We start from the raw sequence: 13,953 nt of genomic DNA, 5'->3' as shown, positions 1-13,953 counted from the left end.
CCATAGTCTTTAAAAAAGTTTCCCCTCTCTTGGACTTTTAAAAGTTTTATTTTGTGTTCTTCGACAGAGACTCAATATTTTTTGGACAGATTGCTCTTGGAACATTTGCAGCTGTGTCACATTTTTTCCATTTTTCTTTTTCACTGTATGATTGACCCAGCTGTCCTCAGGGACACTCAGTGCCTTAGAGAAGGTCCATGTATCCTTCAGCTGGTTGGTATTTTTCAATAACCTTGTTGCAGTTTTGCCAGGAATGTCTATTTACTTTTAAGGTTGTGCATGAACTTTCTAAAAGAGCGTGTTCATTGATCGTGCTTATATTTTTGGTAAACTGAAAGCATCAGGTTGCAACTTATGAACTTGAATGTGAGCTTTGCTTACTCTTGCGACAGTCAACAGCGCTTGTTTTATGGCACCCAGCATGCCATCACAACACCGGCAGGACAACACAGTTACTGGCACTGCTGACACCGGTTCATTTCAATATTCGAAAGACTTTTATGGACAAACTAGTTTTTTTTACAAACTGTGATTGCTGGATCAAAAGAAACAAGTTCTACTGTCAGTCAGCAACAAGTTGAAGTTGCTAACCAGTCTTGGGAAATACTATCCCTTCAGGATTTTGCAATGTTGTGATCGCGACAATTACTGCAAATTCAGACGATCGTTGTGATTTCTGCATGACTATACAATTTTGTCCAGTCACGGCAACTTTTTCGTAAATTTGACTATTTAAAACAGAAAATTCAGTATATTCATCAACCATTTAAAAGAGACTGACTGACCACCGCAGGCCAGCAGGACAGCATCACAGCTACTTTTTTTCAATTGTGATTTGCCCCCACAGTTTCATTGACAAATAAAACAACTTGCATCGCAATTCTTTAGAAAAGCTGCTGTATATCAGCCATTTCTTTCTTTCACAATCCCAAAAGGAGCTCATGAAATTGTGGAGGGACTGGAAATAACTGCCAGTGAATTATAATCTTAACTGAACCATGAACATTAACTAGTTCATTTTAATCAGTGTGAACTGAATTCTTTGAGCTTGCCCTTGTGAAGTTTGAAATTGCACAACGCTGGTAGTTTTTGCCAGGACATTAACAAAGCAGGGGTTCGGCCCACCAGATGCAGGTATATAACATCACTTGTCATCAAACCTTGACTACGCAGGTAAGCTCATTTAAAGGTATTATAGTACCTTTTAAAAACACTGGGCTGCACCTGTAATGATTTAGGTGTGTCATATCCAAAAGCACAATGCAAATTTCAGTGCTTAAAATTGTGTATCTGCTCTCTTTTGCAGCATTGACAAGCCCAAAGCCCTGTCCCTGCTGCTGCACACAGCAGACATCAGCCACCCGGCCAAAAGTTGGGACCTCCACCACCGCTGGACCACCTCCCTACTGGAGGAGTTCTTCAGACAGGTAAGTTGGTAGACCTGACGCAGTCACAGAGTAACGCAGCGGTGGCTGATCTGGTGTGGGCTTCAGCGGTTTAAAGATGTGCTGGTCACATACTCAGAGCTAAATATTAGAAACATTTTGATAGAATAACGCAGGTAAATCTACAGCCTCTAAATTAACCATACAGTCGAAAAACTGTTTTAGACACAAACACGGCTTGTTGTGGTAGACAGTCCAGGTAAAATAAAAAGGTTAATGATGGTGCCACTCCACTTGAGTGTCCCAGTAAATTATGCCATTAAAGCAAGCATGCAAACCTCGAGGGCTCTTGAATTGGAAAATCTAGGTCAGAAACACACATTATCGATGTTGTTGACAGAAAATATCCTTTTTTTCTGATCACTCAAAGACTTTTTGACCATCTTTGCTTAAAAGTGTATTCTTGACCTTTAATTTACGCCTATGCTTTTACTGCTATGTGAAAATATACACTTTCTTGGACCGGTAATGGAGTCTGAGAGGAACTATTTTCCTATGATTACTGAGGATTGCCAAAAGATTTTTTTTTTTTTTTTTTAAAAAGTTAGATTTAAAGCAGAGTTGATGTATCTTTCTGAAGTTGTTAGAGTTAAATTGCTTTCAGCCGTTCCTGTGGTGCTGGAGTTTTTAAGAATGTACAGGTTGCAAAAAAGCTATTTATTTTTCCAATTTAATGTAGTGTGCAGGCACAACTCTACCCCTCAAAGCATTTTATATTACTGAGATATGCAGCCATGTTCATAAGTTTAATTGCAGACACTCTGCCCCTTAGTCATTTTTAAAAAATTATGCCATGACACAGCAGATTAAAATGTAGAACACTACCTCTGATAAAACAATGCATTTGACCATAAATAATAAATTGAAGATTTGTTAATGTCAACATGAAGCACAGGTGTTTAACTGGTGCCACATTGCTTTCAACTCTTCCATTATTAATCCACATTGTTCTCATTATCAGTGCTATTGTTATTTTGCTTTCGAGAGGCTTTTATCTCTCTGGATACGAATCACTGATAAACAGCCTCTCCAAAGAACATTGCCTCCCGACTCAGCATCTCATCTGTTTGCGTCACATCAGAAGAGAAAATGAAACACATTTGTGGCCCAAAAGCATTTAAGGGCGGGGGCCAGACAAATCCAAAGCGTGTTAATAGAAGTGTGAGCATATGGTGTACGGCGGCTATGTGTACGAGTGTGTTTATCAGTTAGTTGTGTGTAAATGTGTGGATGGTGGGGTACATCTTTATAGAAACCAAACACTGAGAATGGTTTTGACTGAGGAAGCTGCTGTATTTCCAGGGGGACAAAGAATCAGAGCTCGGCCTGCCGTTCTCTCCACTCTGCGACCGAAAGTCCACAATGGTGGCACAGTCCCAGATCGGTGAGTGGCTTCTTCATCTTCACACACATCACCTGTATACTGGTGTGTGTCTGCATTATACAACCTTATTTCAGAAAAATGACATTTCCTTTCGTAATCATATCAGGGTTCCCACGCTTCTTTAAAAAGTCTTTAAAGGCATTGAATCTGTAAATCTAAAAATAAGGCCTTACTTGGTCGTATAATGTCTTGAATTAGTCTTTTAAAGTCTTTTTTATTTATTAGTCTTTTTTTAGGAAGTAGGATTTTCAGGATTTTCTGATGTTGCATTGTAATAGCTCAAAATAATGGGTTACTTTGAAACATCTGTGACCAAATGTCTCTTGCATTAACCAAAAAGTCATGTTTTATGACACAATAAGTATTTGACAAATTCTCCCAAATCTTAAGTGAAAGATGTCAGCTCATGAATTTTTTTCATCCATTTTGGCTAATGTAGAATTAATCCCTAAATTTAATTATGAGTGGCATTAATAAGGTTCCAAAAAGTCTAAAATCCCTTAAGTTTTCCTTTAAGTTGTAGTATCTCAGACATATTGTATGAGCTTTTAATGGAATACCATTTCCTGAACTGATATGAATATATATCAATGTCAAATAACAAAATATGATGAAAAGGGTTATCGTGCTTCTTGTGATAAAGGTGATGACAGTTGCCTTGATAGAGAACTGATACATAATAAATAGTCTTTTTCTTCCAAAACTCTTTCTGTCACCACCTTGTCAATTATTGACAATGATGGATGAAAAGTTTTCATTCAGTTTTCTTTTAGTTATTTTACTTGAGAAACATGCAGAGGAGGTGGCAGAACTAGTTGTCTGAATCAGCCCAGTATTTATGTATATGATATTTAACTTCATTTCTGACTACCTTCTCATTTTGAGCATGTATTAACTTTAAGTTTGTGTGTGGGTGGGACAGGGTGGGATTTTGAGCCATGTTTCTGAGTTTATGTGTATTTTTCATAACATGATAAATGTAAATAACTGAAATAAAATATCTCCCCAAATAATAGACTTTAAAAAAAAAATCAGCCTTTTCTTTTTTGTGAGCGCAGTAACTGGAATTGCCTGAGATGAGCATATCAGAGCTTCTCCCATCTGCATCTTGGCAGCTGGTCAGACTAATAACACCTTGGATCTCAGATATTATAATTAATTTAAAACATCCTTAATTTCATAAATTTGTGTTACAGTGATTTTTCTGGGCTTCATTTCATTGCCGTCTGTATCAATCAGTTCAAACACTTAAGAAATGTGAATATGAATGAACTGACTTGCTGACATCTGTCACCAGGGTTCATTGACTTCATTGTGGTGCCCACCTTCACCGTGCTGACGGACATGATGGAACGTATCGTCAAACCGCTCATCGACGAGGCGTCCCATTCAGGTTTTGCTGGCTTTCGACGCTCAAGGTGAGCTGCAGAACCTTCTCCCAGAGTCCATTTAGAGATAAAAAGTTTGGATTCTTCGTTGCTGCTCAGTAGGAGGACTCAGCAGATGGAAGTGGGTGCCTGTATGCAAATCCGAGTACTTTTTAATCAACCAGCCTGGTTAATGAAGAATGGAAAAGCTACTGTTTTCTATCCCTCACCTCTCATACCTGTCTACTGCTCGCTCAATGCCGTGATTAAACGTCAGCAGCTCCTCTGCAATAACAGCAGCATATCTAATGGAGGTATTGGGAACAGCAGATGAGTCTCCCATGAGTAATCCATTTCTGTGCGTGGAAATGTCTTCACCTTTCATCGGGCAGAGCCACACACCTTGAAATTGATATTTTAGAGATGCTAAACTCGTCGTTCCCGATCTAGAGTAGGCTTTTGGTGCTGCATTGGCATACACTCTCAAGGTACAAAACAAAGTGATTTTGTCTCCACTGCCTTAATTAATCGGCTCAGTACTTTTCCTCCAGCCACGTACCAAATCAGGTATGTGCAAGGCTTTAAAACCACCCGGATAAGAAAGTACATTCCACTTGCTGTTGCGTAAATAATAATTAAAGTATCCAGAGAAAGCTGTTTTTTAAAAAGTTGTTATTGGTGTCTTTTAAAGTGGGCCTATTAGAAAATACAGCATTACTTTGGGAGTCTGGCTCTGCATCGTCCGCTGCACCTGCACATCAATATCAGCCTCCCCGTTCTCCTCAACAGCAGTCATTAGCATCACTCAGTGGGCCTTCAGTCGAAGTTAACAGAGTGGAAACCTCAGATAGTGTTGCCACTTGTGCAGTCTCCTTGTCTTTGTACACACTTGGGTGCTTATTGGTTTCCTTGGACTGTTTCTTCCTCAACATTTATAGCTGCTTTCAATCATCTGTAACTACGTCTGCGCTCTCTGTCTGCCTCTGATTATCTGCCTGTCTTTTAATGCACCTCTGAGGTGCATTGAACAACTACTCCCCAGAGGGACACTCCAGCAAAACAGTATTACCAGCCCTTTCGCACTCCCAACTCATCAAAAAAAGGCCGCCTTGTTGGTGTAGTTGGCATCAGACACCCACATAAAGTGGCACCTTTCGTGACGGAATGATACACACAGAGTGGCAGCAGTTTGTAACGCAGCGGCAATGACCATAATATACAGCACTGGAAAGTGCCTGTAAGGCGACAGGAGGGGAGGTAGATGGGGGCCCGGGATCCCGCTGTTTGCTTCCCATGTAAATGTTAAGCTTTGTGCATGAACATGTACCTGCACAATGAACAAAATTAAGATCATCCTCAGTGTTTAGTGCTAATTACCTTATTTCAACCTGCTTATATGCTAAACTAATATAGTGAACACGGTAAACATTATACCTGCTAAACATTAACGTTACCTTTGTTAACATGCAGCATTTAGCTCAAGGAACCCTTGTTTAACTTATTTCCCTTCCCTCTTTCTCTTCATTTTTCTGTCCAGTCTGAACAGTATTAGTTCGGAGGAGACCAAGAGGCAAAGTGTGAAGAGCTCCGACAGCAGCTCGTCAGGACAAAGCTCTCTGCTGACGGTGGACCTGAAGAACTTCAAGGCGTTGTGGAATGAAGAGGTTTATCAGAACAGAGAGAGGTGGAAAGCTCAGGCATCTAAAGGTACAGTACAGCCTGCAACTTAACGGTTTCACCGTCATCGCTTTCATTGCTCTCATCAGGGTCATTTACTAAAAAAAATCTCTAAAAATCCACTGTACACTTCCTGCTCAGCACCAAATAGCGGACAGACACAGTTATGAATAAACAGGTGAACTTAGTGAAGCAGTTAAGCAACTAAAAACTCAAATATTACCCTCATAGGTTGGTAGAAACCAAAACAGAGCTATAAAAGTGAATGTTGGACTTTCACTTATTCAACTTTAACCCTTTTAAAACCTGAGTAAATTGATTTGATTTCTGTTAAAAACGTGGAAAGAAGGCACTGAGCAACTTAACAACACATTGTCCAAAAAGTGCAGAAAATTAAGAAATGTGTTTTTTTTTTCTCCTGTAACATCATTTTAGACAAAACAAAAAGGATTATAAAAAATTCTGGACATTTTTCTGTAGTTATTTAATAATTTTATAATAATTGTCACAATTTTTTAAAAACTAATTTTCTGTTCATTTTCAGTTCATTTTCTTCATCAACTTTGACTAATTTCTTGCAATTTGTCAGTCATTCGTTGCCAAGTTAGTCATTACATTTTTCCCATGTTTTCAAATAAATCAAACCAATTTTCTCAGGTTTCAAAGTAAAAGGCATCGGAAGGCAGCACAAGCAAACAGATATCCAACCGCATTTGTAAAGGGTTAACGGTGATAAATACATGTGCAGCTTGTTTTTGCTGCCCCCAAGTGGCCAAAAACTCTGTTTATTCAAGTTTAAGAGGTTAAAACTCATAGAGAGTTTCAGACATCAGCCTCATATCGGGTCTAGAACAGAAAAAAAACGGTCCAACAAGCTCTCTCAACCTTTACAGGCCTCAAGTAAGAGTTTAGTATGAATTAATGCACATGGACACACTCATACTCACACACGTGCTAACCTGCCCTCCACCCTCCATGTGACCTCAGAGGCGGAGGAGAGAGCTAAAAGGGAAGCGGAGGAAAAAGCCCAGCAGGAAGAGGCCATGGAGCCCCAGGAGGTCGACGCAGAACCAGAGCAGCCTGAACCAAAGGAGGACCAACTGGAGGGAGAGGAGCCCGAGTCCACGGAGGTCAGCCGACCACCAGATGGTGACACGGAGGAAACGGAGCAGGGGGCGCAGCCTGGGAGCGACACACACAAGAATCTGCCACTGCAGAACGGTACGTCCTCTAACTGTGAAATCCCATAGCATGACATAAGGTTGTTTCTCTAAATGTGCTGTACATTACGGTGCATTGATCTTAGTAACATTTCTATAACTGTGTCTTTTTCATGATGTTTTCAGCATTTCTCCTGACCGTTAGCACCCATTCACTTTCATTTAACCTAATGCCACAAGTGTATTAATACAGACACGTTATGGTGAGAATATTCGTCTGAAGTTCTTTGCATCACAACTCACTAACTGTATGCAAATGCAGTGACCACATATATCAATTTAATGTTTGTAAGAAAAACGTGTATTCACATTGTACAACATTTGTTTGCCATTATCTAGAAAATTGATTTATTCTAAGTAATTCTATTGTGAATAAAAGTTCTTCTAAATCAATGCAGGAATAAAAGAACAGGGACATGGGAGGATCACCAAAAAACAAACTGTAGCTGAAATGTTTAATAATGGAAGGGAAAAAAATCATATTTAATATGCGGCATTTAGAAAACTTAATAGAGTGACTACACAGTGTAATCAGTCATAGTTCATCTCTTTATTGTAAAGAGTTTTTTTTATTTTTTATTTTATCTTGAGTAGCTTTAAAGGAAAACTTCTATATTTTTCAACCTGTACATTTTCCCCATATTTTTGTGTCTAAATGAGTAATGGAACAATTTTGAAAATTGATCCAGTATTGACTGAGAGCGCTGCAGCCATAAAACAGGCTGCAGTGTAACAACACGGGAACAATAGTCCTCCATCCTGTACATCAACTAAAAGTGCTTGTTTTTGACACTAACAGGCTCAGAGTGGTATTAAAATAGTCTGATAAGATCATAGAAAAAACCCTACAAAGATATTGAACGTTTTTCCAAAGAGGCAACCTCCAAGGCTGAAAAATTAAGCTAATGCGGAATTGCCAAAGACTACAGCTCATCAAACGGCCACTTGAGGTTGACTCCAGAGGCAAGTGAGTCCCCATAGACCCCCATGTTAAAGTGCCCAACTTTACAGCAGAAATAAACGTTTACAGCCTGTTTTTTTTTTGTTTTTTTAAATAACTCACCTATTGCCATTTTTCTAAAGGCTTAAAGTTACACATATTTAAGGTCGCAACTGCTTTGAGTGACAGGCTGTTGGCAGATAGTGTCCTCGTCCAAATGTGGTCACTTCTGGCTAAAAAAACCCCCCAAAACGGCGATGTCTGAAATTCCGAACTCAAAACAGGAATCCACAAACCAATGGGGGTAATCACAGTTGCAGTTATTTTTTTATACAGTCTATGGTTTTGCTTGATTTGTTCTGTTGGTCATTGTCTTCCTGCAATAATTTAACTCACAAGACTTCAGAGGGAGCCTTGAGCGAGACTTGGTTAGACATATTAACGAACAATCCAAGTCAAGTGAAAGGTGAAAGGAAAAAATAGAATTTAATCCCCTGTAGGGGTCCTTTCCATAATGCTGTCAGACACTTATAATAACAATCTTAGCATGTCAGTGGCAAAAACAGGAACTTTTAGTGGACATAAATGGATGGTGCGAACATGACCCGAGCTGTCTCCATCAGTCACTTAGTCACGAAATCATGGAAAATAGGATCCATGTTGAAAAATACCAAAGTTTTTCTTTCAGGTTGAAAAAAATATTCTTATTCCACTCTGATAGTCTCACAGTTTTCTGTATCAGCTTGTTCAAGCTCTTTACTGCAGCCATGTGATATTTGCACACAGGGAATATATTTCAAACCCAAAACTTGTAGATGTCTCGTGCATCATTTAATACACATTTTACACCCCAAAATTCAGCCAACATATTTGGCATCTAAGTAAGTTCTGCAGGTTTGGACTTTGCTTGGCTGCTCAGCGCGAGTTTACAGTGACTCACTGGCAGGTAGATGAGGTCAAACATGTTTTGACAAACTTCATAAAGAAGAGAGGATGCTTTGAGGATTTCATTTTCTGTTTTGGATCGAGCACATGTTTGCAGTGTGACCAATAACACAACTTTCTGGACCTTTTTAGGAGAGTTGTCTGAGGGGACTGAATCTCCAGAGGGTGAAGAAAACAAAAACAAAGGAGACGATGGTGAGTTTTTTTCCTCAGTTATCTGCTGTGAATTTGTTAGGTACATCATGCTGCACTAAAGCAGACTAATACAACAGTCCTTCATAAATGTTGTAATGTTCAGGATGCAGTTTGTGGTGATTTGAATATTATCACTGTAATATGCAGAGAGGTGATTCCTCATTCATATAAATTGGGTGGGAAAAAATGAGGGAGACACTTGTATGCGGCTAATAAACTGGTGTGTATTTCATGACCTTATGAAATAAATTTAACGCCTGAATCTTCTTTAGGAAATGGAGGGATAGTATCTGCACAAAAATACTACACTGCTTTAGGAGAAATACACTGTTAGTACTTGTATGAAGATTTCTAGCTGTCATAGTGTGTAAATGTTGAATCAAACACAGGTTTTCACTGTAATCTAAAAATACTTTGACTAAGTTGTAGACAGTTTATTAACCATGTGAGAGGGTTTCAAACTTTAGCTGTTTAGTCCTCTAGTGCAGTGGTTCCCAAATTGTGGATCCCCTAAAAGTGGGTCTTGGGTTCGTTCCAAATGGACTGCAAGTGACTTGTAAACATGTCAAATTTGTAAAAAGTACAGTGAATTTCCAGCATAGAGCTTTTATTTTGAAGTGCCATTTCTGTTTATTTTGCAATATATTTTATTTACTTGTGCACTAAGCCAACTTTTGGCCGTAGGTTAGATTATGTGAAATAAAACTGAACTTGTAGTAATGTATCCAATGTCTTGACATTCACCAGTGACTAATGAAATATCTGGACCCAGAGTCAGGCAGATTTCCCAAAAATAGACAATCAGTTCATTTTATAATATCCCCAAAATAATTGATATTCTGTGTTTGTGTTCCAGAAGCAGAAATGGCGATGGAATAAGCGAGCTGTGCAGAGTCACTGTCACGCTGAACCTGCTTTTACCTGTACAGGAAGATAAACTCGCACCAGAGGGAAAGCCATAAGTTGGACTGCGTCGCCCTCTACAGGACACTAAGAAACTGACACTCTCACTTCCTTTTGATTTGACTTTCACCATGTTTATACTCCCAGAGCTTGCAGCTCCACCCATGTGCATTACTCCTCCCTCCCTGCTTACTGATAACGACAATACAGAGGAAGATTTATTGACCTTATGATGACGGGATGAAGAGGAGCCTTTGAGACTCTGAAAATGTTGCTTTTCTTTTTGCTATTTTGCCAATCTGAAGTTGTGTGTCAGCCACACACATGTAGCCATCGTACACACTTCTCACTGCTGTGGTGTGTTTGCTTCTCCATCTTTGTTAGACTTTGGCGTCACAAGTATTGTTGGGTACAAAAGTTAACTTAGACATATAAACTTTTGCTTTACAGTAATTTATTTTGGTACTTGCTGAAGAATACATGAGAGCAGATATGTGGGAGAATAGATCAAGAGAGACTCCTATAGCTGCTAAACAGTATGTACGGCAGTGTGTGTACAGTGCTCTGGGGTTAAATTCACAGGTTTATAGTGCTACTATTTTACTAAAAAAGTACTCACTTAAAAGCTACTACTCTGTGTAGAAACTTTTCCCGTGCTTTAGGGGCTCCTGTTGTGAGTCTCTTATGCTTGCTGAGGCTTCAAGACGTCACTGATTTTCTCCCATGTTTACTCTCTTAGTGCTTTCCTCCAACATTGTGCAATTGTAATGGTTCCCTTGCAGCGAGGTTATATTAATTTTTCTGTCTGTGTTTCTGTCCTCTTTACTGTATATATTGAGAATTTGTATATGTATGGATCTGAGGAGGAGTAGAAATCCTACGATTCCACAATCCACCTTTTGTTTTTGGATATAATGTAAGATACTGTAGTGAGAAACGTCCAAAAATTAGAATGCAACTTTTGCATTTCAAACATATCACAAGTTTTTGTAACATATAAAATCTTTTACTTTTCTTTTTTGTAACGTTCTTATTTTGCATTTTTTGTGTCCTCTATTATGAATCATGCACTCGATGTGTCTAATATCTTCACACTGTACGTCATTTCTTCGTCAAAAGACTTATTCTCGATGCCTTCTTATATGTATTTAAGCTGTAGCAAAAAGTCAAAAAACTGTTGCTGAATTAGAGAAAAAACTTCTGTAGGTGTTTTATTTTGCAGTACAGTTGTGTTACAGCAGCTTCGCCTCCGAGGTTGTTGTTGTAATGTTTTAATCGCCATGTTTACAGCGTGCTCGTGCAGCCAGTTGAATCCATCATGCTTCTGTGATGCATCCAAGGCTATGAGTCCAAACTGTATCTGCTTCTTGGTTGTTTGCCAGGTTTTAAAGGCTTGTAATGTTGTGTATAGGAGATGCAAATATTGCTTATTGTGCATATGTAACATATTGAACCTCTGCAATGCCGGTTCAGCTTTTACTATATGCTTAATATGTGTAATTGGAAGAAGATTTTGGCAGTATTTGCATAATTATGGATGTTTTTCCCTAAAAAAAATGTGCACTTTTATTTTTCTTTGTTTTTAATTACTATGAAAATCACAAAATTTATTGTGCCAAGTTCTTGGCATGCTATTTAACAGTATACTGCACATGTGTATACTGGTACATATACTAAAACATCAAGTATATATGGGGTTTAAAAAAGGGTAAATAACTTCTAAAATGTAGGAATTATTTTTTAGCCTCTTTGTTTCAATGCACACTCCTCATTTTTATATTATAACAGGAACTTTAGTATCGTGCAGTTTTATCACGCGATGTAACCACATGCTACTTTCTACCTAAAAGTTAGTCGGTGGTTAGCAAGCCAGCTGGCTGATTGTGTGCCTATATATGTTCTTTCCATGTGACACCTTGCATCTGTAGGAAAGCTAATTTTTTGATGTCATTTGAATCTGTGCTGATCCAGGTACAGTCAAACAAAACAGTCCATATCTTCCTACGATTTATTCACACTAAAAAGTCTTTTATTTTAGACTCTGTTGGAAAGTCTCTCTGTAAAGTTTGATGTTGCAGAAGTATTTGTAGTGCTATATTTTGCTTTTTTTCATTTATTTTATAGCTGTATAGCTTCTTTGGTTTCACTGTACTCTTTGCTGGGTTGTCAAAAAGTACGTCTTCAACTTTTATTTCCGTCATTTAGTCTCTCCTCTGGATTTATTCGTCCCTGTGTGTGTCTTTTCGATATGTTTTATTCCACCAGCTCTGAAGTCAAAATCTAAAACTGTAAATTCAAAGTGTAACAATCATATAAAAATTAGATTTATAAATAGAACAAACACTCATTGTGTGCTTGAAATAGCCTGCCTGACACTTGGTGAAGCAGAATGTATTTTCTGTACCAAGGGACCAACACATGTACAGTCTTGTAGTTCGCTCTATCTCTCACTTGCTACTGTGATAGCCTACTGTATGAATATTTAACGAGAATTTATACCGACCATAATCAGAAAATATAGCTGTATTTATGACATGTAAAGACTTCTAAACATGGTGTTTTGTAATTGTTACTACAGAACAGGTTATTTGTTGTTTGTTTAATGCTTTGTTTCCTCGTTTAGTCTGAATCACTCTATAATGACGGATCTTAAACTGTTCTGAGGTTTGACGGATGTAAAGTGAGCGTGTGTGTGTGCACGTGTGTGTGAGAGAAACTGCCGAAAAATACTTAATGTGCATTTCTGATCTCCTCACTGTGATCTGCTCTATCGATGCGAGTGTGGTGATATGAATGTGTGTGTGTGTGTGTGTGAGAGAGAGAGCGAGAGAGAGAGAGGGATAAATATAAAGTGATGAAGTGGACTGTTAAAGCTGGTAAATAATTCACACCACAAAAAAAAAATCATCAAAAAATACTTTTCATCTTTTTTTCTTTTTTTTTGTCTTTAAAGATCATATTCTCATATGTTTTATACATCATTTTAAGCCAATACCACTGAATATGTTTACATATGAAAAACAAAATGTTCAATGATTAGGAGAGAATAAGAAGACTTTTTTTTATTATACACACAAATAAAAACATACATTTAACCTCCTCATGTTTAACCTCCACTACATCCCTGAATAGACGGACTAAGACAGTGTGAATGGGTGTGTGTGCCTGTGTGCATGTATGTGCATGCATGTGTGTGTCACTGTCCCATGCCGGCCAGGCGGCCGTGTGTGCCACCATGCTCTGTGACTGCACAGCCGTATCAATAAATCTGGACTCAAAGGGCTCAGATCATGTCTGCCTGTCTTCATTTCTACAACTCCACCACAGTATTACATGACCTACATTTAAAGGGGCACTCTGCCAATTTTACCAATAAAAGATCAGTTTGGTGTCTCAGCCCATTTTCATTATCCAGTCATCAAATACCGACACTTTGTCACACCCCTTGAGGTGTGCCATTGACGCCAAAGGCACCTGTAGGCGTGTTTCTGCAGTACAGCATTCTTTTAGCTCACTCAAATGTAAACCCATTCGTGGTAATATTTGACGTTGAGAGCAGCTGATGCAGAATAAAAAGCAACAGGGCAAGAAGGGAGCGGTCAAACAAAACATGACTTTCACCCAGAAAACCGCAGTTTGTGTCTTGTGTGAAACCAAAGGTGATGTAATTTACGTATGTTAGTTTTGCAGTGATGTCACTCACGTGAGGTAATTACGTCATGGTACACATCAACAAAGTGACAACCTCCGAGGCTGAAAAATGAGGCCAATATGGAGGCGCCAAACACTGCAGTTCTTCGAATGGCCACTTGAGGCTGACTCCAAAACAGAGTAAATACCCAAAAACCTCCATGTTAAAATGTCCAACTTTATAGCA

At 38.7% G+C, this 13,953-nt stretch overlaps 1 protein-coding gene across 4 annotated transcripts in view; it reads left to right on the top strand.

Annotated features, from left to right (window-relative positions):
- pde1cb (phosphodiesterase 1C, calmodulin-dependent b) overlaps positions 1-13,362 on the top strand; it is a 123,927-nt gene extending 110,565 nt beyond the window's left edge. For all 4 annotated transcript variants that reach the window (XM_088085684.1, XM_088085683.1, XM_088085685.1 and 1 more), the window contains 7 exons: positions 1,307-1,427; positions 2,748-2,829; positions 4,127-4,247; positions 5,734-5,903; positions 6,861-7,094; positions 9,111-9,173; positions 10,030-13,362. In XM_088085684.1, the coding sequence (XP_087941810.1) occupies positions 1,307-1,427; positions 2,748-2,829; positions 4,127-4,247; positions 5,734-5,903; positions 6,861-7,094; positions 9,111-9,173; positions 10,030-10,052 (814 nt within the window). In that variant the 3' untranslated portion in view covers positions 10,053-13,362. The remainder of the gene's footprint in view (positions 1-1,306; positions 1,428-2,747; positions 2,830-4,126; positions 4,248-5,733; positions 5,904-6,860; positions 7,095-9,110; positions 9,174-10,029) is intronic.
- Positions 13,363-13,953: the final 591 nt, after the last annotated feature.

The sequence above is a fragment of the Plectropomus leopardus genome, chromosome 12 (assembly GCF_026936395.1).
Source record: "Plectropomus leopardus strain MGB_pleo_1.0 chromosome 12, ASM2693639v1, whole genome shotgun sequence".
Classification (NCBI taxonomy): Eukaryota; Metazoa; Chordata; class Actinopteri; order Perciformes; family Serranidae; genus Plectropomus; species Plectropomus leopardus.
The sequence above is the reverse complement of the archived record's forward strand: the minus strand, read 5'-3'. Positions and strand labels throughout refer to the sequence as shown.